This window comes from Rattus rattus, chromosome 13, assembly GCF_011064425.1.
Source record: "Rattus rattus isolate New Zealand chromosome 13, Rrattus_CSIRO_v1, whole genome shotgun sequence".
In the NCBI taxonomy this organism is placed as follows: Eukaryota; Metazoa; Chordata; class Mammalia; order Rodentia; family Muridae; genus Rattus; species Rattus rattus.
In genome coordinates, this window is record NC_046166.1 from 42,539,819 (window position 1) to 42,566,370 (window position 26,552).

Sequence of the window (26,552 nt, forward strand, 5' to 3'; positions counted from 1 at the left end):
ATGAATGAAAGGGATGAGTGGGGAAAAGAAGAGAGAAGACAGGATGCCCTGAATGATGCTGGGTTCCTACCCACACTTCAACCACACCTTGGACACCAGCTTGTTTTAGTGGATTTTTCTTTTCATAGCTCAAAGCAATTCCATGTTTATCAGTTTAGCTTCGCAATAAAGAATCAAGTCTCATTCTTGGGACATAATCTTGGTTTTCATCCTATTTCCTTTCTGAAGAAAATACTATCTCTTCTGTAGGCTGTCTTATTTGTGTAGATGTAGGCTAGCTATTTTGGTGCAATAGCATTTGATAACACAGATTTTCTTTTCTAGATAATAGGAAATTGAAAATTCAATCACACTGTTTAGATCCACAATATAATGCAGCCAACTAATCTGATTATAATCTGGAGACTAACCAGTCTCTTTCCCCTTTTTCTAACTAAGGTGGGCTCACTCTGCCTTTCCTGTGGATAGCTGTATTACACATTTCTGGGTCAATTCTGTCTCCTGTAATTATTAATAATAGATTAGTTGCACCACCTCCCTCAGCCATTTGCCCAGAAACTTTGGACTTTTAGGGCCAAATTCCACCTCTAAATTTCAGGCTATGTCCCATGGATCTAACTCTAGCTGCATCCACAGTTCAGATCAGACTAGCAGGTCTGAGGTCTGAAGTTTTATCAGGCAACACCCAAGTTCCGGGCTAATCCCTGCATCCTGGGCTCCAATAGACCCATAGTTCAGGCCTGCCCCTTGTGCTCGGCAATAGGGCTATTTCCTCAGGATGACAGTCCCGGAGGAGCAAAGGCCAAGAACGGTACTCACAAAATCAGGAGTCACATCTGTCCCCCTGAAATGGGTGCCAGCCTCATTTCAGACTTCTACTGTACCATGGGACAAGGCTCCATGCCTCCCATGGATCAAATAAAAGAGATAGGTAGAAGTTGGCCAAAAGATAAAAACTTGCAGGCAAGACCAATTTTCTTGGGTCTCTCGAACAATATTTTGCCTACACACTTGAAAACAAGAGCAGATTACATGCTCTCAACACAAAAATGGTTAAGTATGCAATGTGGTAGGTAGGTTAACTGGTTTGACTTGATCGCTGTGCTGTGGTATACTCTTGTGGCTGCATATATAAAATATAGCATAGGTGCAAATTAAAATCTAGTTGCTATAATAACTAGCTTTAACAGGAACAGAATATTCATTATCGCTAGGGCTGGTGTGGCTATTACTCCAACGGTCAGTTTTAGCTCCTGTAAGGTGGACTTCTTAGCTTAGCCTACAGTAGAACTGTGAGTTACACAAACGTGGTACCCAAAGCGGTGGGCGGAGGGACCACCTGTCCCTGGTATCTACCCTTTTGTTTGTTAAGAACTTTGAATTGCTCACACGTGCAGTTATTCCTCACTCAACACCCAGTACCATTCAGGGCTCTGGGGAAAGACAGCGGGCAACTGCAGTCCCAGGTCCTAACAGCAAGCTGTGAAAGATGCAGGACAGAATGAGTGAATGACTGACGTAAGGCCTGGTAGCCAGCGCAAGAAGGAAAGTGAACGCAGAAAAGGAAGGCGGTGCGGTAACTGTAAGGAGGGGGCATTTGAGTGGGGAGCTGGTTAATGTGAGCGCGTGCATACCTGGGGCGACACTGATTAGAAAGTAAGGGAAAATGAGCTTGCAGGAGGTTAGAAGTGAGGATCAGAAGGAGGACCCTCTTCCAGGTTCACTCACTCATTGGAAATCTTAAATTTTTTGTGGTTGTAGCCCTGAGACCACATTTTATTTTACAGCTTTTGGGCAGAGATGAGCCTCAAGTCCATTTTCGGGGCTCTTCCATATCCAAGGCAGCACTGAAAATGTCTCCCTGCTGCTCAGCCCTCTTATACTTTGAATCTCCCTGAATTGCTCTTAATTCCCTCATTAGAGCAGCACGGGGGAGGTGCCGTGACTCAGCAGGTAAAGGTGATTGCTGCCAAGCCTGATGGTCCAAGTTTCATCGATCTTCAGAGCTTAGGTAGTGGAAGAAGAGAACCAACTGCTGTAAATTGCTTTTGACATTTATTAGTATCCCCTGGCTTATGCATGGTACACACACACACACACACACACACACACACACACACACACACACACACACACACACACACAAATACAAACACACAAAGCTACACATACACACACACACACACACACACACACACACACACACACAGAGAGAAGTAAAAACTGCTTTAAAGGGTTCTGGTGATGAGATCTGGCCCATTCAGATAATCCACCTTGATGAGCTTGGGGTCAGCTGAGCAGTCTCCTTGACTACATCTGCAAAATGGCATTTCTCAGGGATCACAGTCAGTGAGCCAGTCGCTGCAGAGGTGCTGGCTCACAATGTCTGCACAATCCACAGGATCAGAATGGGAACTTCAGGGTGAACACTTGGCATCTTGCCTACTGATGGCTCTTTTCCACATAACTGATTTTGTTCTCCCGAATCCATGGTGAAATTTTAGTTTTCATTACATTATGGGTCTGTAACTTCTGTTTCATTTTCAGGAGCCTTCAGACTAAGCAGAGAAGTGTATTTATGGAGGTCTTAAATCTAGAATATTAGTTTTTAGGCAAGCAACCCCTGAGCATGTCTTGTGTTCTGAAGACAGGTGCTTTTACCCCCTGTTGAGCCTGGTTTGCTAATGCGATTGCAAATTTCATTTCTTTTTACACATTAGAGAGCAGAGGGTTTTGCTTTGCTGATGGGTGGGATACCATTTTGTCTAGAAAGCAGTACAGCATGCTATTTAAATATGCCGCTTCATGATGCTCCAGAGATATTTATTGGCAACATTATCCTTTGTTCGTAATAAATACAGTTTTGCATTCCAGAAACATTTATGAAGTATTTATGAGCCAATTCTCTCCATCTAATGCACTAGTTAAAATGGCATATTGTAATTTTTGCCAAATAGAAAACAGAAGATATTTAGCCTTTGAATAAAACAAATAAAAAAGAGAAGTAGATTATTAGTCAGTAAATCCAGGAAAGTTAGAAGTTTCAAGGAAGTGTATGTATTTTATTGTATTTGGAAACATTTTTCTAAGAATTAAAAGTAAAATAGAGTTCCCTGAGCAGGACAGAATCTAAACTCCATGTAGAAGTGCTATCCAATAGCCTCATTGCCTTACTTACCTCATCTCTTAGTCGGGAACAATAACCGGGACCCAGTTCCTGCTTCTATCACCCTTGCCTTCTAACCCATAGCTATCATGTGTGAGCGCATCTCTATCCACGTTGGCCAGGCTCATGTCCAGATTGACAATGCCTGCTGGGAGCCCTACTGCCTGGAACGTGGCATCCAGCCTGATGGCCAGAGGCCAAGCATCAAAACCACTGGGGGAGGAGACGACTCATTCAACACCTTCTTCAGTGAGACAGGAGCTGGCAAGCACGTGACCCAGGTTCATAGACCTGGAACCCACAGTTACTGATGAAGTTCGCACTGGCATCTACCGCCAGCTCTTCTACCCCCAGCAGCTCCTCACAGGCTAGGAAGATGCTGCCAAGAACTATGCCTGTGACCACTACACCATTGGCAAGGAGATCATTGACCTTGTCTTGGACAGAATTCGAAAGCTGGCTGACCAGTGCACCGGTCTCCAGGGCTTCTTGGTTTTCCACAGCTTTGGTGGGGGAACTGACTCTGGGTTCACTTCCCCGCTAATGGAGCGTCTCTCTGTTGATTATGGAAAGAAGTGCAGGCTGGAGTTCTCCATTTACCCAGCCCCCCAAGTTTCCACTGCTGTGGTTGAGCTCTACAATTCCATCCTTACATCCAAAATACCCTGGATCATTCTGATTATGCCTTCTTGATAGACAATGAAGCCATCTATGACATCTGTTGTAGAAACATCAACATCGAGCACCCAACCTACACTAACCTTTACCACCTTCTTAGCCATATTGTGTCTTCCACCACTGCTTCCCTCAGATTTGATGAGACCTTGAATGTTGATCTGACAGAATTCCAGACCAACCTGGTGTCCTACCCTCGCATCCACCTCCCTCTGGCCACTTATGCCCTTGTCATCTCTGCTGAGAAAGCCTACCATGAACAGTTTCCTGTAGCAGAGATCACTAATGCCTACTTTGAGCCAGCCAACCAGATGGTGAAATGTGACCCTCACCAGGGTAAACACATTGCTTGCTGCCCACTTGGTGATATGGTTCCCAAGGATGCCAGTGCTGCCATTGCCACCATCAAGACCAAGCGAAGCATCCAGTTTATGGACTGGTGTCCCACTGGCTTCAAGGTTGGCATTACTTACCAGTCCCACCTGGTGATGACCTGGCCAAGGTCCAGAGAGCTGTGTGCATGCTGAGCGACACCTAGACTCGCCCAGATCACAAGTTTGATCTGATGTATGCCAAGCATGCCTTTGTGCACTGGTATGTGGGTGAGGCCATGGAGGAGGAGGGGGAGTTCTCTGAGGCCCATGAAGACATGGCTGTCCTAGAGAAGGATTGTGAGAAGGTTGGTGTGGATTCTTGTCGATGCACGCACCGACATGGCACCGAGAATTGGGCGAAAGCCTGCGGGATTAAAGAACACATACACACAGGTTCTTCATGTTAAGCAAGAAAAGGAAGGGAGGGTAACTCCAGACACTGCAGACCCAGTGGCTGCAGCAGCAATGGCTGCTACAATAGCAGCAAAAATGCCAAAGTCTTTCCCAGGACAGTTCACGATCAGCCTTCTCTGGAACAACCGGCAGGCAATGGAACCATGTCTGAGATCTGCATAACCAGGGCAGAGTTCCCTGGTCTCCAGCAACTTCACGCAGATGGCATTCCTGTGAGGCCACAGACTGCAAAATGGCAACACCAGTTACGTGGGCAACAGCTGCCAGGGGAATGAAGAGGGGCAGGGGTAACGGCTAGAGCCCAATCTTCTCCGGCATGCAGCGGTGCACAGAGGGTCGGAGCACAGGCTCTGGTGGGACGGGACACATGTGTGGCGGTAACAATGACTGCAGCAATGCCAGAATCTCTGTGATGACAAAAGGTGAAGGGGAATCCTCCATCTTCCTCCAAGGGCACAGGAATGACTCCAGGGACCCGAACCAGGAGAGCTGAATCTTCATGCTCCCAGGATCAGCACATCTCACCAGCCACTCAGGCAGCTGGCACACTCCTGCAGCATCCTGTAGGAAAAACACAAACATGCCCTCTTCTCCATATAAAATCTCTGAACAGGATCATGCCAATATGTGGATCTTTCTATTTCACGTAGGCAGAGGTATGCCTAGTTGGAGGGTGCCATAAACACTCAGAGTGCTCGCTTCCGCAGCACGTATATTAAAATTGGAATAAAAAGAACATTATTTAAATAATTGCATAGCATACAGGGATAGATTCTGTTGAAAGCGGGGGTGAAGAAGAGAGAGAGGACTACTAATTCCTTCCTCTAGCCCCTGTATTATGTCAAACTCAAAACTCCATCTCCAGGACCAGCTGCAGGCATCGATGCTTCTGCGCTGTTTCCATTCTGTGATCATGTCTTCTCCATGCCTACCTCTAAGCTTTCCATGATATCTCAAAGTAAAAGCTTTAAGAAGAAAAAAAAAGTGTTGTCCAGCAGGTTTCAGTAAGCTTTGCTGGAGAGGACCAGATAATAAAATCTTAGTTTGCTTGTTTGTTTTGTTGTTGTTACTGAAGACTGTTCTGTAATCATAGGAAGTAGGCAGGCATACATCGTGCAGCAGTGAATGGGTATGGTTGTGTTCCATTAAAACTTCAGCTAGAAGAACAAATCCCAAGCAAGATTTGTTCTGTAAACAGTGGATTATTAACTCAGTACTGGGTGGATCTGAGCATGAACTTCCAGTGTTATAAAAAGGTAGAAAAGCAGAAATGTGAAGAATCCTGAGAGCTCAGGGGAGACCCCTGCTTCTGCTCACATTCCTGGCCCAAGAGGACTCCCCCTGGAGACCTCTGGACACAGGAACCCAGGAGCAGTCTGGTTTCTGCCTGTACTCAGAACTGACACTGTAACACATCTACACAATGGAGTATTACTCAGCTATTAAAAACAATGGCTTCATGAAATTTATAGGCAAATGGATGGAAGTAGAAAATATCCTGAGTGAGGTAACCTAATCACAAAAAACCCACACATGGTACGCATTCACTGATAAGTGGATATTAGCCCAAAAGCTCGGATCACCCAAGATAAAATCCACAGACCACAGGAAGCTCAAGAAGAAGGACCACCAAAGATGCAGCTGCTTCAGTCCTTCTTAGAAGGGGGACAAAAATATTCATAGGAGAAGATACAGAGACAAAGTTTGGAACAGAGACTGAGTGAATGGTCATTCAGAGCTGCCCCACCTGGTGATCCAGCCCACATGCATACAGTCACCAAACCCAGACGGTATTTCTGATGCCAAGAAGTGCATGCTGACAGGAGCCTGATATAGTTGTCTCCAGAGAGACTTTGCCAGCTCATGACAAATACAGAGGAGAATGTTTGCAGCCAATCATTGAACTGAAATCAGGGTCCCCATTGGAGGAATTAGTTAGATTAAAGGAGCTAAAGGGGCTTGCAATCCCATAAGAACAACAATACCAACCAACCAGAGCTCCCAGGGACTAAACTAATTTCCAAAGAGTACACATGGACAGACCAATGTCTCCAGCTGCATATGTAGCACAGGATGGCCTTTCTGGGCACCAGAGGAAGAAGCCCCTGGTCCTGCCAAGGCTGGACCCTCCCCCAGTGTAGGGGAATGTCAAGGTGGGGAGGTGGAAAGAGGTAGGTTTTTGGGTTGGGAAAAGGTGATAACATTTGAAATGTAAATTTTAAAAATCCAATTTAAAAAAGGTAGAAAACCAATACCTTGCTTTGATTCTCCTATAGGGGGAGCTGTCCACTCCACCCCCCACATTGAGGTGTGCCTCCAGGCAATTTCAATAGAAGTATGCATACACACACACACACACATACACACACACACACACACACACACACACACACACACTTGTAAATGCAAATAGGTAAGACTCAAGATGCTAGTCCCCAAATAAAGAGATATGACCATTTTCAAAATGGGAGACCTATGCCTGAATTGTGTGTCCCTAGTATAAAGCACTTCTCTTTCTTCAGCATAAGCACTTAAATGCATTTCCCATGTATAATTTATTTAAAATGGGTTCTTGATATGCTTGTAATATAATGATATCTTGGTATACATGAACACTGTAACATTTCCACTCTAAAGTTACTTAATACAGTCACCACCTCAGACAGTTATTATGTATGTTACGAATACCTGCATACCAGGGTACAGTGTGTATACCTATAATCCAGCTGAAGATCTAGATCAGTGGTTCTCAACTTGGGGAGAGGGGTCACATATCAGATATTTACAATTCATAACAGCAGCAAAATTACAATTATGACGTAGCAACAAAATACCTTTATGGTTGGGGATCACTATACATGAGGAACTATATTAAGTCGCAGCTTAGGAAGGTTGAGAAATACTGCTCTACAGGATGAAAAAAAAAAAAAAAAAAAAAAAAAAAACCAGCTCAGGGGTGCTCTTGAAGAGAACCCAAGCTCAGTTCCCACCCAGCAACCACATCAAGTGGCTCACAGGGACCTGTGTCTCCAGCTCCAGGGGACCTGATTCCCTCTGTCCGTCTGCAACGTGCACGCATTTGCACTGATAGAGACACATCATTAGAAATAAAATAAATGGTTAAAATTTAACTAATGTTGCTATTGCTGGGCATGGTATCTTGCAATCTATTAGTTCTAAAAGCTGAAATTTTGTATCCTTTCACAAACACCACCCATGACAACAAGTTTCAGATCCTGACACTCACCATGATTTGTTTCTAGGGCTCGCCTTTTTCAAATGCCACATGTAAGTATAGCTCTTTACGTGGCCATATGTTTTATCTCCACCAGTTTTGCATCACTGCAATCCAATACCTCAAGCCCCTATGTCAAATTTGTAATCTGCCCATCAGTTGACCTTCATTTATTTAGGGTTGCTTATAAGTTCCTAACTTTTTTCTTTTGGCAATTTTGTTTTTATTTTCTGATTATTTGTGATCTTCTGGCTTTGTGTTGATGTTTGCACTTTTAGATAAGAGGCTGTTTTAAATTTAATTTTTAAAAATTTATTCACCCATTGCATGGCTATGTGTGTGTGCAGGTGTGCACACACAGAAGTGTGGGTGTGGTGGTCAAAGGACACTTTCGGGGATTGGCTGACTCCCTCCTCTGTGCAGGTTCTGGGGATTGGACTCAGGTCATCAGGCTTGATGGCAAATGCCTTTGACCTACTGACATGTCTTGCAAGCTCCACGATGATTTTAGACTTTTAAAGCTTGCTTCACTGGGCAAACCTAGTAGTCATGTATCTCATCAATGGATTCTGGGTTAGCCAACTGTGTAGTTAGAGTTGGATATGCAAGGCTAGGTTTGAATCTTGGGTTCACAGAAAAGAGCATGGCATCAGGGTCCACCGTGATTACATCGATGACTGAGTTCCTAGAGCCTATGCTTGGATCCTCAGATCAGTGGGGCCACGATCTTATGATTGAGGACTGCCTTAACGTGTTGATATTGAAATGAGCCTGAAAACTGAGCCTCCAGTGGCCATGTTAACGTACTCAAGCCCATGAGCATGGGTTTGTTCCTGAATCTACGATCACTGTCCTGGAAATGAGTCCTGGAAATGGGACGATCTGGTGGCTGGGCCTGAGGTATCATCCTGGAGCCTGGGTCTACAGGGTCTAGCCTGATACTGGGATTTCCTGGGGTGGGCTTGTTTACATCTGTCTTTATTCATAGGGAACACATCGCCATTCTGAGCTGCCCAGGCTTAGTAGCAGGGTTTTATGGTTACTGTGAAGGGTCGAACACTTTTCAATGCCTATTCACTATGTCCACAGTTCCGCCGGGGGCTGTAACCTATCATCTGGCTTTCTTAACACTTGGAAAGGCATGGGGAATTGTTCCCATGGATTCTTCTGCAAAGGGATGCATGGTGGCGATTCCAATTCAGTCATGGTGTTTACATGACCTTCTGGAATCGGTAACATATTAAGTACTTGAACCTGGACTGGAAGGTCCATGGACTATATTGACAGGTCAAACAGAAGACAGTGATGCCAGAAGCCCAGTGTCAACACTGGAGCCAAGCAGGGACCTACCTCGGTGCCATATTCGGAGAGCTTGAAGACCAGCTTCATGTGAAGACTCCTTCTCCTCCAGCAGCACAAAGCAACATCCTTCCAGGTAGCTACTCTCCACCATTCTCATTGTAGCCTATGTCTTAGGAATTTTTTTTTAAAAAAGTGTAACTATATCTGCATGAAAAAGTCTATTGGTGTAATGCACTAATTTCCTGAGGGTTTAGAAAATCTACAAGGAATTGTTTTTCTTTGTACAGCTATATTAATGTAAAATATTTTAAAGCCAAGGATAAGCTTTTGATTCTTTTCAAAGATGCCCTTTATGTGGGGGTTGTGGGTGATATTATTGTACCCATTCATAATAATTTTGCATAAATCTAGAAATTTAATAAGAGTTTAATTATTTGCATCAACTCTCTTTACAAAATTAATAGAAATAATTCTTCAAAATTAACAATAAATACACTAATACACACTAATTGTAGTCTAGAGGTCTCAATTTGTATCTTGGGGAGCATGATAAATATTTTAATTTTCTATATCCAAAATGTCCCCTCCTCCAAATCCTCTTTCTCCTGGTGATTATGTGTTGTGATTTGCAGTTTAGATATTTACCAAAAAGATGAAGTGTACATTAAATTAAATTGTCTATTAAATACATGGTAAACATGATCTCAACCTAGTAGTAGCTAAATGTATTTTTTTTCTTTCAAAGGATGATTTTATTCAAACAAGTGGGTTATTTTGTTTCCTTGTTCGCTACAGTTTCCTGTGGTAAGTATTAGCCTGGGAGTTCAAATTAAGTTAGTGTGTGAAACTGTACCACTCCTGGAGAAAGCCTTTAACAGCTTTGGGGAAGAAGGCAGCTGCTGATAGTCCAAGGCAAGGACGTCTCCTTAGATACATTACTCCCGGCACAGAACGGGGTGGGGAGGAGCTTAGAGGCTTCAATGCTTCTGCTAGCAGAAATCTCTGTTTCAAGATTACTCTCTAGCAGAGTCCTCCCACCCCAAAGATTTGCTTGTGTTTATTACCAGCCCTCTAAATAAAAACTCTACCTGAAAATCGTAAAGAATGTCAGATATTGCATAATGATTGAGTCCAATCCAAGCTTCTGATTAGTATATGGTATTTTTAATATAAGGCATAGAGAGCCATTTCTGAACTGAAAATACCTGCTTTGGATTTAATGAGTGTAGTAACCCTTTGGTAGTGTGGATGGACAGCTTTCAACACTAGATGTCAGTGTTCTTTCTCTGTGAATTCCATTACGGTTCAGAATGTGAGCATGGCCCTGGACACCCCCTTCTCAATAGTCATTATAGAGTGAGATTTCCCTGGGCATAACATAGTATTCCGAGTCAAAGCTGACTTTGTCTAGCCACACCTCAAGGACTGATCTTGACTCTCAAATATTTGGCAAAGATGAGCTTATCCTTGTCAATAGAAGCCATTTCTCTGGGTAAACTCATTGTTTTCCCTCTCTGCTCCCTCCATCTGGCCCATCAATTGTAACTGCTTTTCTGTGCCACAACTACTGCCATGATCAAACCAATTAAACACGAGCAGTGGTAGCCAGAGATGCTATGAGCCATGGCTATAAAGTTTACGATCATGACAGGAACGTGAGACATGGAAATACATTTAATACTTGAGAACAAGTACTTTACATAGTCCTAAAGTACAAAATAATGATTGCTAGCTTTTCTTTAGTCTTTCTTATTTTTCTGCATGAATCTGTTGTATAAAAGTATTATTCGTGAATAATAATTTTAATGAGAAAGTATGACTATTAATGACAAATCATTTTTAACTTACCTCTGCTATTTATAGCTAATGTTAATGCAAACAAGCACTTTTGTCATTCATTCTTCTTCACGCTATTCTGTATATATGTGACATTCTATGCACACACTCAATTATTTCTACAGATTCAAATTTAAGAAATAAAAATTTTTAGATACAAACGTGTGAAAACCTTTGAAGGTTTTATGGCATACATTATGGTATTAGCTCCCAGAAAGGCATCCTCTGTTTGGTTTTCCCTACGAGCATGTGGGAGTGTTCAACCATCCCAGTTAGAGTGAGTCCTAACAGGCATCTGTTACTCTGTAGTCTGGTGTAGAATCACCGTTCTAAAATAGCATCCAGATTTCTTCCTGAGGAACCATCTCCAATGGATGGCCCACATGGTACTGGAGATGATTCTCCTGCTGCAGACAGTCAGACCAGAACTGCAGACAGTGCTGGTGTGATGACCTGACCAGAGCTAGTCTTGCAACAGGCTTTTTCTCAGACCTAGAAAAAGGCTCAGATTTATTTTTATTTCCAACTCAACTTGAGCTGCTGGTCCTGCCTTACTAGTGTGCATCTTGAGATGAAGGCAGCATCACACAATAGAGTAAATCAACGCTGACACACTGTGCATGGAGGCCATCACTGAGCAGTGTCTAGTGCTCCATAAGCCATTGGCTGTGGGCACATGGGTTTCTGAACTGTTAAACTCACTTATATTCAAACTGCACTGCTTGATTTTCTTTTATTTGTGAACAAAGCCAGCACACAAATATTGTTTCAAGTTTAATCTTTGTTAACCTGGCTGTTTAACCCAGTGTTGTGAGTCTGAGACTCTTACATTTTGTTTTTTAACATAAAATGTATTTAATATTGACATATCATTTCTAAGAGATTATATTGTTAATTCAGAAAAAGAATGTGTTATCTACATTCTTAAAATATAACAATTTAGACAATGATTTCTTTTTTAGAAAGTTTTCTAAATTATCACTAATATGAAATATCAGGTGGAATATCGTGTATTTGTTTTTCTAGTTTAGAAAGAATTAATCTGTAGCCTATATGTATTGACTTTGTGAATGATGATAGTTTTTAAATGTTTTTAATTGAAATAAGGATTATACCACCCCCTTTCCTCCCTCTAGTTTCTCCTAGGAACCCTTCCTTGAGCTTCTCCCATGTTCCCCTCACTCTGAAGCTGATTGCCTCTCTTTTCATTTAGTATTAGGCATATGTACATATGTACACAGAGATGTATGAATGCAACTTGTTGAGTCCATTTTTCTTTGTGGGTACATGGTTTGTATGTGTATATTGAACAACCAGTAAGTGGGCTCGGCTCTGGAAAAGGTTAATTCTCTTTCTCCAAAAAGTCATTAGTTGCCTATAGTTCTTTGTCTAGGGTGGGACCCCATGAAATTCCCCCTTCCATGTTACTACATCCATTGATATTGCCATCGTTCTGGATATTGCCTCCTTCCAGGAGGGACTGTTTCACAGCAAACTTCCTGATATTCTGGCTATCGTTACCTTTCTGTGCTCTCTTTCATGATACCTCTTGAGCCATAAGGTAAAGGACAGGATTTAATGAGATATCAGAGGCCCAGCCCATTATCTCAAGGCAAAAAGGGTCCTCCTGCAGGCTGTTAGCAGTTCTGTCTTCATTATACACTTAGTTCAGGCAGTTATTTAAATTAATTTGAGTAAAGTATCTTTCAGTGTCCATTTGACACTGAATTTTAAAAGGGTGGTTTTAGCATTTATTTATTTTTAATTTCTATATCTTCATATCTGACACTGAATTTTAAAAGTTTTAGCATTTATTTATTTTTACTCTATATCTGCACATGCGTGTACATATATACACATGTGCTGTGGAGCACATGTGGAGATGAGAAGACAACATGTGCAGGCTCAGTTTTCTCTCTGCCACTCACCTAGAGTTTTGAGTTAAGATGCTTCATTTATCTATGGACTTTTTCCTTTTCTTTCTTTTTGATTATGTACATTCTTAATATGACTAAATAACTCATCCAATGTCCATGGACCTGCAGTTAACTGAAAGACATCATTATAGGTCACTTAGGTCATACAGACTCTGTACAAACAAGGCTGTCATTGTTCTAATCATTACTGCTCACCATCGTTATCATTGCTGTCATCACCAACTGAGGAGGATAATCCATTCTCCAGTTAGAATGTTTCTACTCATTCATTCTCATTGACTGAGTCACATGTTAGTTTACCAACACTCAACTGCAGGATAGAAACTTCTAGGCTGCCACTCCATGATAGTTTGTGATTTTGTATGTGTCTGTCCAATGGGATGGTGAAGGAGTCTCTGCTCAATAATTATGAGATGCTAACACATTAAAAAAAAAACCAAGTCTCTTTATAGCTACTGTCAGCACTGGGCCTGCTACTCAGTGTGTTGTGCAAATGGGACACCTTGGATTGTACACTTGGGAACATATATTCCTAGGAGCAATTACCCAGGAAAATCTCCTCTTTCCAAATATAAATCTGACTTAAGAAGGTAGGCATGGCAACACCCCTCTGGTAAGAAGAAAAACAGTATTGCAAGGTTGCCTCATCCAAATTGGACTCAGTGGCAGAATCTCCATATAAGTAGAACATAAAAACTCTTAACTTTCTGGTTCTTATTGAAAGACATATTGTCTAGATAGCTATTCCTTAACAAGCAATGGCAACATGGACAACACTGCCACTGGAGTATTGCATAATTAATGAAAACTTGACTGCTGAAAATGGACAGGCTGCCTGTTGGAAAGCTAAGTAAAATGATTTGAACTGAATCTTTTCAGGGAAATCTGAATCCTTCAATGGATTTAAAAACAGTTCTCTAATGGTATGTGGGGTGCAGGATACCCACATAATGGAGTTGTGTGTCAGCACAAGCAGTGTATCTTATTTTCAAGTTAGCTTACTTTCATTTTTGTAATAATTTGAAAATTATTTAGCCTTTTCCCCATTATATTGAAAATAGAGTCTTTTCTCATGCAATATATCCTGATTATGACTTCCCCTCTTCTTCCCCTTCCAGTTCCACCCCACCTCCCATCTTCTCCTGATCTATTCCCTTTCTGCCTCTCATTAGATAAGAACAAAACTTCTAAGAGATAGCAATCAGACATAATAAAATAAAATATAATAAAACAGAAACCATCACATCAAAGTTGTACAAGGCAACCCAACAGAAGGAAAAGAGCCTAAGAGAAGGCACACGAATCGGAGACCCATTCAGGAGTCCAAATACTCAGCTGAAAGCTATAAAATATATGTAGAGGACCCTGTGCAGACCTGTCTAGGCCCTGGTTCTTCAGTCTCTGCTCATATGAGCCTGGCTTAGTTGAATCACAGGACTTTGTTTTCTCGGTGTCCTCCATCCCCTCTAGGTCTTAGAGTCTTTCTCCCTCCTCTTTCACAGGGACCCCTCAGCTCTGAGGGGAGGGATTTGATGGAGACATACCATCAGAGCTGTGTGTCCTAAGGACTCTGACTTCCTTCTCTTCCCCTCCCCCATCTCTCTCTCTCTCTCTCTCTCTCTCTCTCTCTCTCTCTCTCTCTCTCGCTCTGCGTGTGTGTGTGTGTGTGTGTGTGTGTGTGTGTGTGTGTGTGTGTGTGTGTGTAATGTCTGAGTGTGGGTCTCTACAAATACATTTTTATTAAGAAATGAGCTAGTAGGAAATCAGTACTCAATATTTATTATTTTATTTAAGTAAGGCTGGGTAAACAGCATCATGGGACAGCACCTGCTGTGTTGGAAAAAAGGACAGAAAAGGATTGCGAGTCAGGAAGGATGAGTTTATGTCCGAGGATATTTATTCACTGTGTGGTACTAATGACATCTCTGAGACTCAGTTATTGACTTCCTTCATGGAAAAAAAAAAGGAAACAACAACAACAACAACAAAAAAAAGAAATGCAAATAATAGTCCTGACCTCAAGTCGCCCTCAAAGCACTGAGGAATCTAGGGAGATTGTTGTCCTAAAAGCGTTTTGAAAAAAATGCTGTATTTCCATTTTTAAGGTGAGATGTTTCCCCAGCCTGTTAGACAGCAGGCAGAAAAAATATATTTTAACAGATACTTTATGTACAAATTATATAGGCAATAAAAAGTCAACTTTTATGCATAAATGTCCATAGGATGACTTTAAATAGCGTGCTGTATTGTTTAAACAGTTGCCATAATGTTTCATTCTACCTGTGTGGTTGTATAGATCTTTGGGTAGTCATTGGGATAAATAAAAAGGAAAAACAACACAGATGTATTTCTACTAAAATGGTTACACTTTCTCCGGAATCAACTTTTATATCACAGGGTGTCTGTCTCAACTGTATGCAAATACCTTCTTCAGAGGTGGGGATCTGGCTGCCATCTACACCCCGGATGCCCAGCACTGTCAGAAGATGTGCACATTTCACCCCAGGTGCCTGCTCTTCAGCTTCCTCGCCGTCAGTCCAACCAAGGAGACAGATAAAAGGTAAGATGTCCGTCAGTCCAACCAAGGAGACAGATAAAAGGTAAGATGTCCGTCAGTCCAACCAAGGAGACAGATAAAAGGTAAGATGTCCGTCAGTCCAACCAAGGAGACAGATAAAAGGTAAGATGTCCGTCAGTCCAACCAAGGAGACAGATAAAAGGTAAGATGTCCGTCAGTCCAACCAAGGAGACAGATAAAAGGTAAGATGTCCGTCAGTCCAACCAAGGAGACAGATAAAAGGTAAGATGTCCGTCAGTCCAACCAAGGAGACAGATAAAAGGTAAGATGTCCGTCAGTCCAACCAAGGAGACAGATAAAAGGTAAGATGTCTGTCAGTCCAACCAAGGAGACAGATAAAAGGTAAGATGTCCGTCAGTCCAACCAAGGAGACAGATAAAAGGTAAGATGTCCGTCAGTCCAACCAAGGAGACAGATAAAAGGTAAGCAGTGCTGTTTTATCACTGCCGGGTGAGACGTTTCTCAAATTGCTTCCTGTTGTATGCGAAAATGGCGTCCTAGTTCTCAGAGTGTTCACAGACTGATTGCATCAGAAGCTCCTCGGCTGGGTTTTCTCCAATGCAGACTACTGGAGTGCTGAACCCAGAGACGGAGATTCTAAACGACCAAGGCATTTGTTCACACAGCATAGGAGGGAGTGATGCTTCAGCCAAGGCCTGAAGACAGAGCGTGTAACAAGAACGGGTCCTTCTTCACGCTGTAATACTTAGCTTTCTTCTTCACTTTCAACATGCTATACCGTCCCCACGTGTACACTTGTTATGTGTATAAATATGCTATTAGCCAGGTTCTGCATCTGAGGGAGAACGAGTTTTTTCCTTTCCGAGATCATATGACTTCACTTAATATCACACATTCTAAGTCCATCCATTTTCATACAGTTTTTGTGATTTGATTTTTCTTCGGCACTAAGTAGCATTCCTTTATATATTTTCTGTTTTATTCATGATTTATTATGCATTAATTATAATTTACTACAAATGCTACAAATGAAACAATCACACACCCAAATTAACCAGATCCAGAGACTGTACAACTCAGGGACCTTCTATCCAGTTACAGTAGTCATTTGAAAAGGAAGCATGGAACTTCGCAAGGATTCTATACTTTATCAAATATATATATATTTTAATCATATATATTGCTTGCTGATAGAAGGTGAAAATTTCACCTGCATAAAGAAATATATTTGTTTTACTTGTTACCGTATTTATGGGGAGCAAAGTTGAGGACGTACAAACCAGGAATTTTGTTGATAATAGATTTGAAATCCAGCAGGCAAGCCTCAATGGTATATGTAGTGAGCCTCTCTCTCTCTCTCTCTCTCTCTCTCTCTCTCTCTCTCTCTCTCTCTTTCTCTCTCTCTCTCTCTCTGTGTGTGTGTGTGTGTGTGTGTGCATGCATGTGCATGTATGCATGTGCGTGTATCATTAAGTGGTAATTTTGGCAAGGACAAATATTAGAAATATAGTTCGGAATTTTACCTTAATTTTCTTTCATTTGATCAATAGTCAAATGTAAATTTTTGCCTTCCATTTTCATACACATTACTTTTATCTTTGGTCTATCTGAATTTAAGAATTAGAAATTTGAAACTCATTCTCTGATCTCTACATGCTAACCTGTACAAAACAAAATAAAACAACAAAAAACAAAAACAAAACCCAGACTGTATGTGTGATTCACTTTTTTTAAAACTTGAACTAGGTTCTAGGATTCTTATAAAGAGTAAAGTTAACACCGAGCTGATATTGAAGATTGAAAAAACCTCCCCTTATATGGAAACTACCAGGAATCAATAAACCAGATGAATATCACATACAGACCCAACTTAGCAGATTCAAATTTTTAAACGTAAACTACAATGTTTATAAAAATAACCACCATTTTAGAAAACGTAGAAGTTTCAGACAGGAGAATTATTGGTTTAAAATCAGCTTGTGCAAGTTAACAAGATCTTTTCTCAAAATAAACTAAATAAAAGCTGGCAGTGGAATGGGAGGAATGAGGCTGTTGAGTGATTAGCACTTGATTAACATATTTGAAGCCCAGGCTTTCCTCCTCAGTCCCACATAAAGGGGAGCTATGAAATAATCCTCAGCTCTGGAATGTGGTTGGCCTTCTGCACTCGAAGCATGAACACTAAGAAAACCAACGATGTAGATAGTATGAACTTGTCTTAAGAATGTCCTTTCCAGCACCTGTCGAGAAATGTAATTAGTTTCCTGACCTTATTTTATTTATTAACATATCCAAAATGCTGTATAATTTCTTAATGTGTATTTGTCGTTCTATTCCCCTTTTAAAATGTGATTTTTTTTAAAACCAGGTTTGGGTGCTTCATGAAAGAGAGCATTACAGGGACTTTGCCAAGAATACACCGGACAGGGGCCATTTCTGGTCATTCTTTAAAACAGTGTGGCCATCAATTAAATGGTAAGATGTGGACTTTTTTTCCAACTAAATTTATGTTACTAACACTCAAACTCAGAGTAGTTTTTGCTGAAAGTCTATACTATGATGGACTTTTAGAAGAGAACACCAAGAAAGATAACAGATGGAGCAGCATCATGGACCTAAGGAGGGGGTCTTTCATCCTGATAATGTTCATGTCTTTATCAGTTATAATTCACGGCCTTAAAGGGCCTCCATTATCTATAGTACTCACACACAACGTAAGATTTGTGGGAAATGAATGTGTAGTCCAGATAATAGGTCTTCTGTTCCATAGCAGACTTTTCAGATAAGATTCAGGACACGGGGCTGGGGATTTAGCTCAGTGGTAGAGCGCTTACCTAGGAAGCACAAGGCCCTGGGTTGGTCCCCAGCTCCAAAAAAAGAACCAAAAAAAAAAAAAAAAAGATTCAGGACACATCTCATCCCAAAGTGAACCCTGGAGAGTAATTCATAGTCACCACCAGAACTGATTGTGCCCTTTCCACATCAAACAACAGTTGGTATTCTCTGGGGACAATTTAGGTGGTTACAACTGGGAGAGATGGTACTCTATGGTAATGGCCAAGGTTGGTGCAGTCAGACACAACAACAACAAAAAAGTTCTGAAAAGTTCTGGCCCCCACTAGGGTCATTGAGAAGGGTTTAAGACAGTGGCTCTAAACTGTCCTTACGCTGCAGCTCTTTCTCTTGTTGTGGTGGCCCCCAACATAAATTATTTACATCACCACTTCATAACTATAATTTTGCTACTCTTATGAATCATAATTATAAATATTTGTGTTTTCCAGTGGTCTTAAGCAACTCCTGTGAAAGGGTCTTTCAATCCCCCCAAAAGGGGTCATGACCCACAGGTTGAGAAATGCTGGCTTAAGAGATCTTGTTTGCCATTCAGTCCAGACTGCAGGACTGAGTTCTGTGGATCTTGCTAAGCATACTATTTCTTGCAAGAGGTGTAAATGCAAGGATATTAGAGAGTTTTCCCTCAGGCTGCCATTGCAACTGATGTCCAAGGAAACAGTATCCAAATTTCCACACCATCTTAAAGGCTTAATACAAAGAGGGCATTTTAATAAAACGATGGGGGCTATTAGAAAGTGAAAGTGCTAACAAAGAGTGAGTTGGGTTATATTGTTTAGCTTTGTTTTGTCATTCATTCCATAGGTTCAAATTTCAAATGTTCTCATTTTGCCCCAATAACAACAACCCTCTCACCACATGTACAGTCAGAGTCTGAAACCTAAGCTTTAGGGAGTTAATGAAGGGTGACAATGGCTTAGCTATAAATACTGCTTCAGTGGTGTAATATCTTCTCTATCTTATAAGATCAAACCCATATACCAATATAACTTGCTGTATATTATTTGATGAAATGTTGTGTCTAGTTATTGTGACCAACAACAAAATTAAAAAAATAGAAACATTATGCCTTTCCCAAAGCGGCTTAGTTGTCACATGCCCCCTCCCCCCTAGCTTAACCTTCTTCACTGAGTTCGACTCTAAAGTTTATTTGCAACTTTCTCCCAAATACCTTCAAGAAAGATCTTCAAGTTAAAAAGTGATCTCAGGAACCGATTTTAGTAAAAACTATTGAGAGGCAGGCTTAATAGTTACAGATAATCATTAAAAAATATGTTTTATTTGTAACTACTTCATTCCAACCCTCAGTTCATTTCCTTTCTTATCTGAAGCAAATTTAAAAGAACCCCATTTTTATGATTTACAATTTTCTGCCCTGTAAACTGCTGGGAGCTTAGCACCCCTACACCCTAACATAATGCTTTTTTCAATTAGTTTATATATACATTCTGTCTCCTGTGTTTAAATTAATTTCACAATTCTTAGAAACTTATAGTTATGTACAATAGAATATTGTTTGTGCTAACACACACACAAACACACACAAACACACACACACACACACATACACACACACTGCTTGCTTAACTAAGAATCTAATTATGTTGTCTTAAAAACAAAACCTAAGAGCTTAATTTGGCTTGATTTCTGTTAAAAGAATCAACTATTTTTAACATATAAGATAAACTTCAATGAAGGGATGCTTTAAATAAACTGAAGAAACTTTTTAAAACTGGCGTGCTAGTGCATGGATATAATCCCAGCACTAGGGAAGCAGGGGCAAAGAACATTTTAAGTTCAAAGCCAGCCTGGTCTGAAGTGGGAGATTACCACATCCACCATGGCTTGGGCCCTGGAAAACTGAGCAGAACATCAAGAGAATAAGAAAGGACAGACACAGAGACCCATGTGCAGAGAAGCTGGAACAGTGTTAGCTTTGAGCACTGAACCTCCAATCCCCGGAGTGCTTATTAGACACAGCACAGTGGAGGGGCTAACTAGTCACAGAGGGGTGTCTCCCTCTTGGTCTCTCCTCTTGGTCTGTAATCATCTTGGAGCAGAAGGTGACGTCACGGTACACACTGGTCAATAGTTCCTAAACACTGTTGCTGAGACCCAGGGAAGGTTTTGCCAATGTCCCGTGGGTCTGAGCCATTGGTCCTTCACATGGCTACGGACTTCAAACCACAGATTTCACCTGCTCCTTTCACAGTTACTCAGGGCTTCCCACGGTTACCACAGGAGTTCCAAGCCAGCCAGTTTTGAAAGGACAAGAAAGGGTTCAGTGGCTGCGGCGGTGGTGGTAGTAGTGATGGTGGTTAATAGAATTTAAGAAAGTTTTAAAGCAAGAAGGAAAATGATTTCATTGTGCATATAAATAAATTGAGATAATCTGTAAAAGATTCGACACAGATATCAGTGTTGTGACTAACAGTCACAAATCACAATCAGACCTGAATAGATGAAGGAAGAGAAATAGATGCAGATCGTGATTTTGTTGATTTGTTTTTTTTTGTTTTGTTGTTGTTGGGTTTTGGTTTGGGTTTTTTTGTTTGTTTGTTTGTTTTTGTTTTGCTTTTGACTGGAAGTCAAAGGCTCGCTATTCGTCAAATACTTTGCGTCTCTGTCACACACTATCAGGAAGGTTGCTTTCTTGGCCTATCAATACCTCTGATAGCCTCCTTCTGAAACTGTTTTGTTCTGGATTGTTGCACATCCCTTGCAGTTTAAGAAGCAGAATAACCTGCATTTAATGCAAAGGTCAGATTAAATGCACCTGCGGTGAGCTAATGGCTAGCAGCACTTGATAATTTAGACACGTGATAAACATTTTAATTCCTGTACTCACCAAAACGGGATACTAGTCTTCAAAATGACTCCGAGGGCTGAGCAGTTTATCTGTGTCTAATATACATATATATTTGGTCGAATGTCTCTCTGTGTTTCATTTCAGCTTGCCACAAAGACATATACGAAGGACTTGATATGAGAGGGTCCAACTTTAATATATCTAAGACCGACAGTATTGAAGAATGCCAGAAACTGTGCACAAATAATATTCACTGCCAATTTTTCACATATGCTACAAAAGCATTTCACAGACCAGAGTACAGGTGAGTGAATCACGGTTCCCCGAGAGGACATTCCAGGATGCATCAGCATCCGCAGTGAAAAAAACAAGTCTGCTTCCCTCAGTCAAAATGCAAGGGGCGTGGTCCTGAGCCCTTCCTTCCTTACATTCCTTGGTTACATACTTAATTTCAACGGAATTTCCTCCCAGAGATAGTGAACTTCGTTTAGTGACTGGTAAGCTATGTATGGGCATAGTGTCAGACAATAATGTCCGCCACTCCATTTGCACCCGCCCGCCCCCTTTGCAGAAGGGAAAAGTGTCTATTGATCACTAATGGCCCAACTGTGCCCCTTTATGGTCACAAATATTATCTGCACACCTTCGCGCACCTCAAGGAAGGAAGCATAACATCTTTCGTTGACACTCAGGAAGAGTTGCCTGCTGAAGCGCAGTTCAAGTGGAACGCCCACCAGTATAAAGCCAGTGGACAACCTGGTGTCTGGATTCTCACTGAAGTCCTGTGCGCTCTCAGAGATCGGTAATTAGATGACGATTATTCCTCTGTGACTGTGATGTCCTAAGGAAGGGTTCCCAGAAACATCCACATGCTGTTCCCTTTTTATAGATGTGATTACGTGGAAATACTTTGCAATCAGAGTTATTTGGGATTACCAGAATACGTGCCTATCCACTCTCAGGGGTTCTTAGATGATAAAGCGGGTAACAGAGGGGTCAGTGGCAGAGGTAGATAGACTTGAAAGGTGGAACAAGAGTCCGAAAGCAAAGGGGTACCAGTGGTCTGTAGACATTGAAAAGGACATAGAACAGAGGAACAGAAGCAAGCCAACCTTTGACTGGCACCCAGGAAGACTTGCTTTGGCCTTCCAGCCTCTAGGAAAGGTGATAAATTTATGTTGCTTTAACCTCTAGTTTTACTATAATATGCCTACAACAACATCATTAGGAGAGGAAGCTCCACCATAAAGAAAACCACAAGGTCATTCTGTAGTATCCATATCCAGAGAAATACGCACATTGCCGTGAATCAACCAAGCCCCGTAACTTAACACACAGAGGTAGCGCTAAATGAATTACCCAGACAGTTGCCTTCAAATTTAGGACACCGAGGTGCCAGTGGTGAGATTTACTGAGACCAGTTCACTTATAGTAAATAGTACCAATACTGAGTGCTGGCCCTACACCAGGTCCTGTGTTAGGTTTCCGAATTCTGCAGTATGACCTCTGTATGAAAGACTGAGAAGTCAAAAACAACATAGCTCTTTCCCTATTTGTCTTTTCTTTTCTCTATGTGTCCCCACCAGGCTGTGCCATTCGGATGGCTTAAATATATTAACTATTTAATTTTAATATTCCCCTTTTCTAGTTTTTGAAAACGTGTCTATAGGAGATAGGGCTCTTTATTCAACAGTGTTCCCTTTTGTATACTGCGCTTATCTTAGACTGCACCCTGCAGCCATAGCCAGATGCCAGAGGACTGGGAAATATGTAAAGAAAAAAAAAGAACTCATTTAGCTCATGATTCTAGAGACTAGGAAGCTCAATATGGGGTGGCTACCTCTGGCGAGGGCTGTTGTGGGTCTGGGGTCATTCAGAGATTCACCGCCACTCCGACTCAAGCTTTTGGTTTTAGTAAATTATAGACTTTTTATTAAAAAGATTGGCTAGAATCGAACCAGAAAGAGTCTCTAAGGTTCTAGCAATTGTTATATAGTTTCTAGTCCAAAGGACTATAAAAGCAAAAACCACAATGTGATATTTTGGGAAGCCAAATTCACTCATATTCTATTTGGGTGTGGGCAAGACTTGATTTTGTAACAGATGTCTAGCAAGAGACTCCATCATCACACAAAACCAGAACTTAGCAGCTGGCCTGTTTAATCTTGTGCCCCGTTACCTTGTAGGAGGAGCTGCAGCACTGAAATATTTTGTAACACTCAGCAATTTTATTTTTAGAGTAGCCCAACCGCACCAGGACGTAGTCCATCTCTGGCCAGCTTACAGGGTACATTCAATGGAGGAGCAACTTCTTCATGGCTTATACGAGCTACAAGAAAAGTTTGTTCTTACAAGCCAAGCACAGTAAATGTACCCTCCAAACATAATGCTTGCCATCACAGGACCTGATGCTGCCCTACACCATGGGAGAAAATTGCACGTCAATGTGCATGTGTGGAAGGTACACAAAACAAGAGGAAGCCTTGGTTTAGAACAACATGCCCATGTTGGGCAACTGACCTAGTCCAGTGAGGGCAGGAAGAGATATTACCCAATTCATGTGGAAGGCAACTTCATGACTTCCCACCAGGCCAGACTCCCAACACAGCCACCCTGAGAAACAAGTGTCACCAAGATGTTTGCTGGGGGCACAGCACACTCCAGCAGCCAGAACAGCACAGTGCTCTAAATATTTTTGAAACACAAGTTTAAAGACAAGGTTTTGCCCTTCCTCGGGTCTATCACAAGTGCTGTCTCCAACCACAAAGACTGAGGTCACGTGCCCAGCCTCACACATGCCTAGCCTCGGGCTCCCCTGTATCTGCTTTCCTGAATTGGTGTGAGTGAGTTCCCATATTTCTTCAGTCTGATCAAATATGTCTTTCTTTGAATGAAAAAAAAAATCCTGGATATTTCTGACCGTGGCCTTGATTTTTTAAGAGGCAGGACTTTTCACATCCCTCACATGCCAACCTAAGCCATAGGAAAGTTGTCTCTAGGACTAATGGCCTAAATGACATTCATAAGTCATGGGTGACATAGTCAGTCAACAATGCCTCCAGCTTCACAGATGAGAAACTGTAGTTCCTGGGATAAAACCCTATGCCAAGGTCATATAGCAGACCTGCTAAGTAAAGATCACATGAACTTCTATGTCCTCCCTTCCTTTTTAAAGAGGATCTATCCTCTTACCTCTCAACTCAAAATGGACTAAGCGTGTTTGAAGGCTGGTTTTCAGAGGTTAGGCATGGACTTTGAAAGCTTTGGAGATAATCATGCGTCCCCTGTTAATGGATCAATACTATTTGCAATTCTAATTGAGAGGACTCTTTCCTCTTCATGTCGTTGGCTTGGCATCTGTCCTGACTGTTATTTCCACCTTAGGAGGCAGATGTCATGTCCCATAGTCACCAGGATCCATTGCTTCTCCCTCCTCCTCCTCTTCTCTTTTCCCTCTCCTCTTCCTCCTCCTTTGTACCCCCTTCTTCTTCTCCTCCCCCATCTCTCTCTTTTTTCTACCTCCTTTCATCCTTCTTCCTCTTTCTACAGACTCATGCTCTCAAGGAAAGGCTTCAAAAAAGGGGTCAGGACCAAAAAACTTAAGCCCTCTAAGTGGAATTTTCCAAGGAGCGTCCAGGCAGATAAAGTGATGACTGTTGTCTGGGAAGGAGGGATTGTAGCCTTGGAGGCACTCCAACCATTCTGACATGTTGGTTTTCAGCACATCCTTGGGGTTGTTTTTCAGGGTCTCTATGGAGCTGAGGAGGGGGCACAAATATAGGGCAAGTTCAGTATCACAGAGCTCTTGCTGAAGGCTAGCCATTTCTTTCTATCCCAGGATTAGCCACGATTATGTGTGCCTTTTGTTAATTTCTAGGGATATAAGAAAAAAAATAAGGTGGCTTGACTCATTTTACTAGTATTCAACATAGTTATAAAAAAAGATGAGGGGTTGGGGATTTAGTTCAGTGGTAGAGCGCTTGCCTAGCAAGCGCTAGGCCCTGGGTTCGGTCCTCAGCTCCGGAAAAGAAAAAAAAAAGATGAATGTTGGTAGGTGGTGATGCAGACTTTAAATCACAGTACTCAGAAGGTAGAGGCTGAGTTTAAGGTCAGCCTGGTCTACAGAGTAAGTTCCAGGACAGCCAGGGCTACACAGAGAAAGCCTATCTTGACAAACAAACAAACAAACAAACAAGATGGATTCTGTGCACTTTTATTCTCGATAATTTCAGTCTCGATAATTCTGTAACACTTTTAATTAACATAGTGCCCTACTTAGGGTTATTATTGTTGTGAGGAAACACCATGACCAAAGCAAGTCGGGGAGGAAAGGTTTTAGTTCACCTTATACTTCTACATAACACTGAAGGAAGTCAGGAGGGCGGGACCTCAAACAGGGCAGGAACCTGGAGGCAGGAGCTAATGCAGAGGCACGGAGGAGTGTTGCTTACTGCCTGGCTCATCATGACTTGCTCAGCCCTGCTTTCTTATAGCACCCAGAACAACCAGCCTAGCTATGGCACCCCCACCACGTGCTGGGGCTCCCCCAATCAATCCCTAATTAAGAAAATGCCCTTCAGGCTTGCCTACAGCTGGGTCCTGTGGAGACATTTTCTCAGCCGAGGCTCCCTGTTCTCTAATGACTCTAGTTTGTGTCAAGTTGACATATAACCAGCCAGTACACTCCATTAACAACCTAACTTTAGAGTGAAAAGAAGTCTTTGGAATACCAGATGCTCATCTCGCCTGGTTCAGAGTCTGCATTTGCCTGGAGTAAGAGAAAGCTGGAGTACAGCCAACTAGGGCAACCATCCTGAAAGAATAAGAAGGAATGGAATAATCTAGAAATGAGTGTAGGAAGATGTTAAGTTTAGTCACCTTGAACAGGAGTCAAGATGATTAACCTTAGCATTTGGCAAAGTCTCTTCTGTTCTGACAGACTGTCATTAAGGAATGGGTCAGTACACAATCCCAAAGGGTGATTTTAGAAAGACAGAACTTTATAGAAAATAATTTTGGAAGTCCCTAACATCTTCAGTGGTCCAGGGAAGACGTTGACTTTGTCACAGGGTGGTGAACTCCTGTTCAACTACAAATATCTCAGTAAACTTGTAGAACGACCCGCCAGGCATATCTTAGAGGACACAGCTGTGGGTTGTCACATATACCTATACTTCAAGTAGCAAGGGTCTTCATGCATTTCATTTTAATTCAAGTAGTAGAATCAGCTTCCTAGACTTCTCAAATGGGCGTATTTTGGCCTGAGCTCTCTTGATCTAACTATATTAAGTTTGACTGGCCTATCATTATTAAGCTTCCATTCTTTTAGTATGGAATCACATTGATTCTTACATTCTAATGAATTGAGAAACTGGTGTAAACAGCATAAATAAAAATAGTAACACTTTTAAT

At 41.7% G+C, this 26,552-nt stretch overlaps 1 protein-coding gene and 1 pseudogene across 1 annotated transcript in view; both read left to right on the forward strand.

Annotated features, from left to right (window-relative positions):
- Positions 1-3,255: 3,255 nt before the first annotated feature.
- On the forward strand, positions 3,256-5,444 carry LOC116914761 (annotated as a pseudogene).
- Positions 5,445-9,243: 3,799 nt separating this feature from the next.
- The window catches only part of Klkb1 (kallikrein B1), a 28,064-nt gene continuing 10,755 nt past the window's right edge, over positions 9,244-26,552 (forward strand). Inside the window, exons 1-6 of the mRNA XM_032918986.1 lie at positions 9,244-9,299; positions 9,912-9,970; positions 15,337-15,499; positions 17,847-17,953; positions 21,285-21,444; positions 21,833-21,942. Of these exons, the coding sequence (XP_032774877.1) occupies positions 9,913-9,970; positions 15,337-15,499; positions 17,847-17,953; positions 21,285-21,444; positions 21,833-21,942 (598 nt within the window). The 5' untranslated portion in view covers positions 9,244-9,299; position 9,912. The remainder of the gene's footprint in view (positions 9,300-9,911; positions 9,971-15,336; positions 15,500-17,846; positions 17,954-21,284; positions 21,445-21,832; positions 21,943-26,552) is intronic.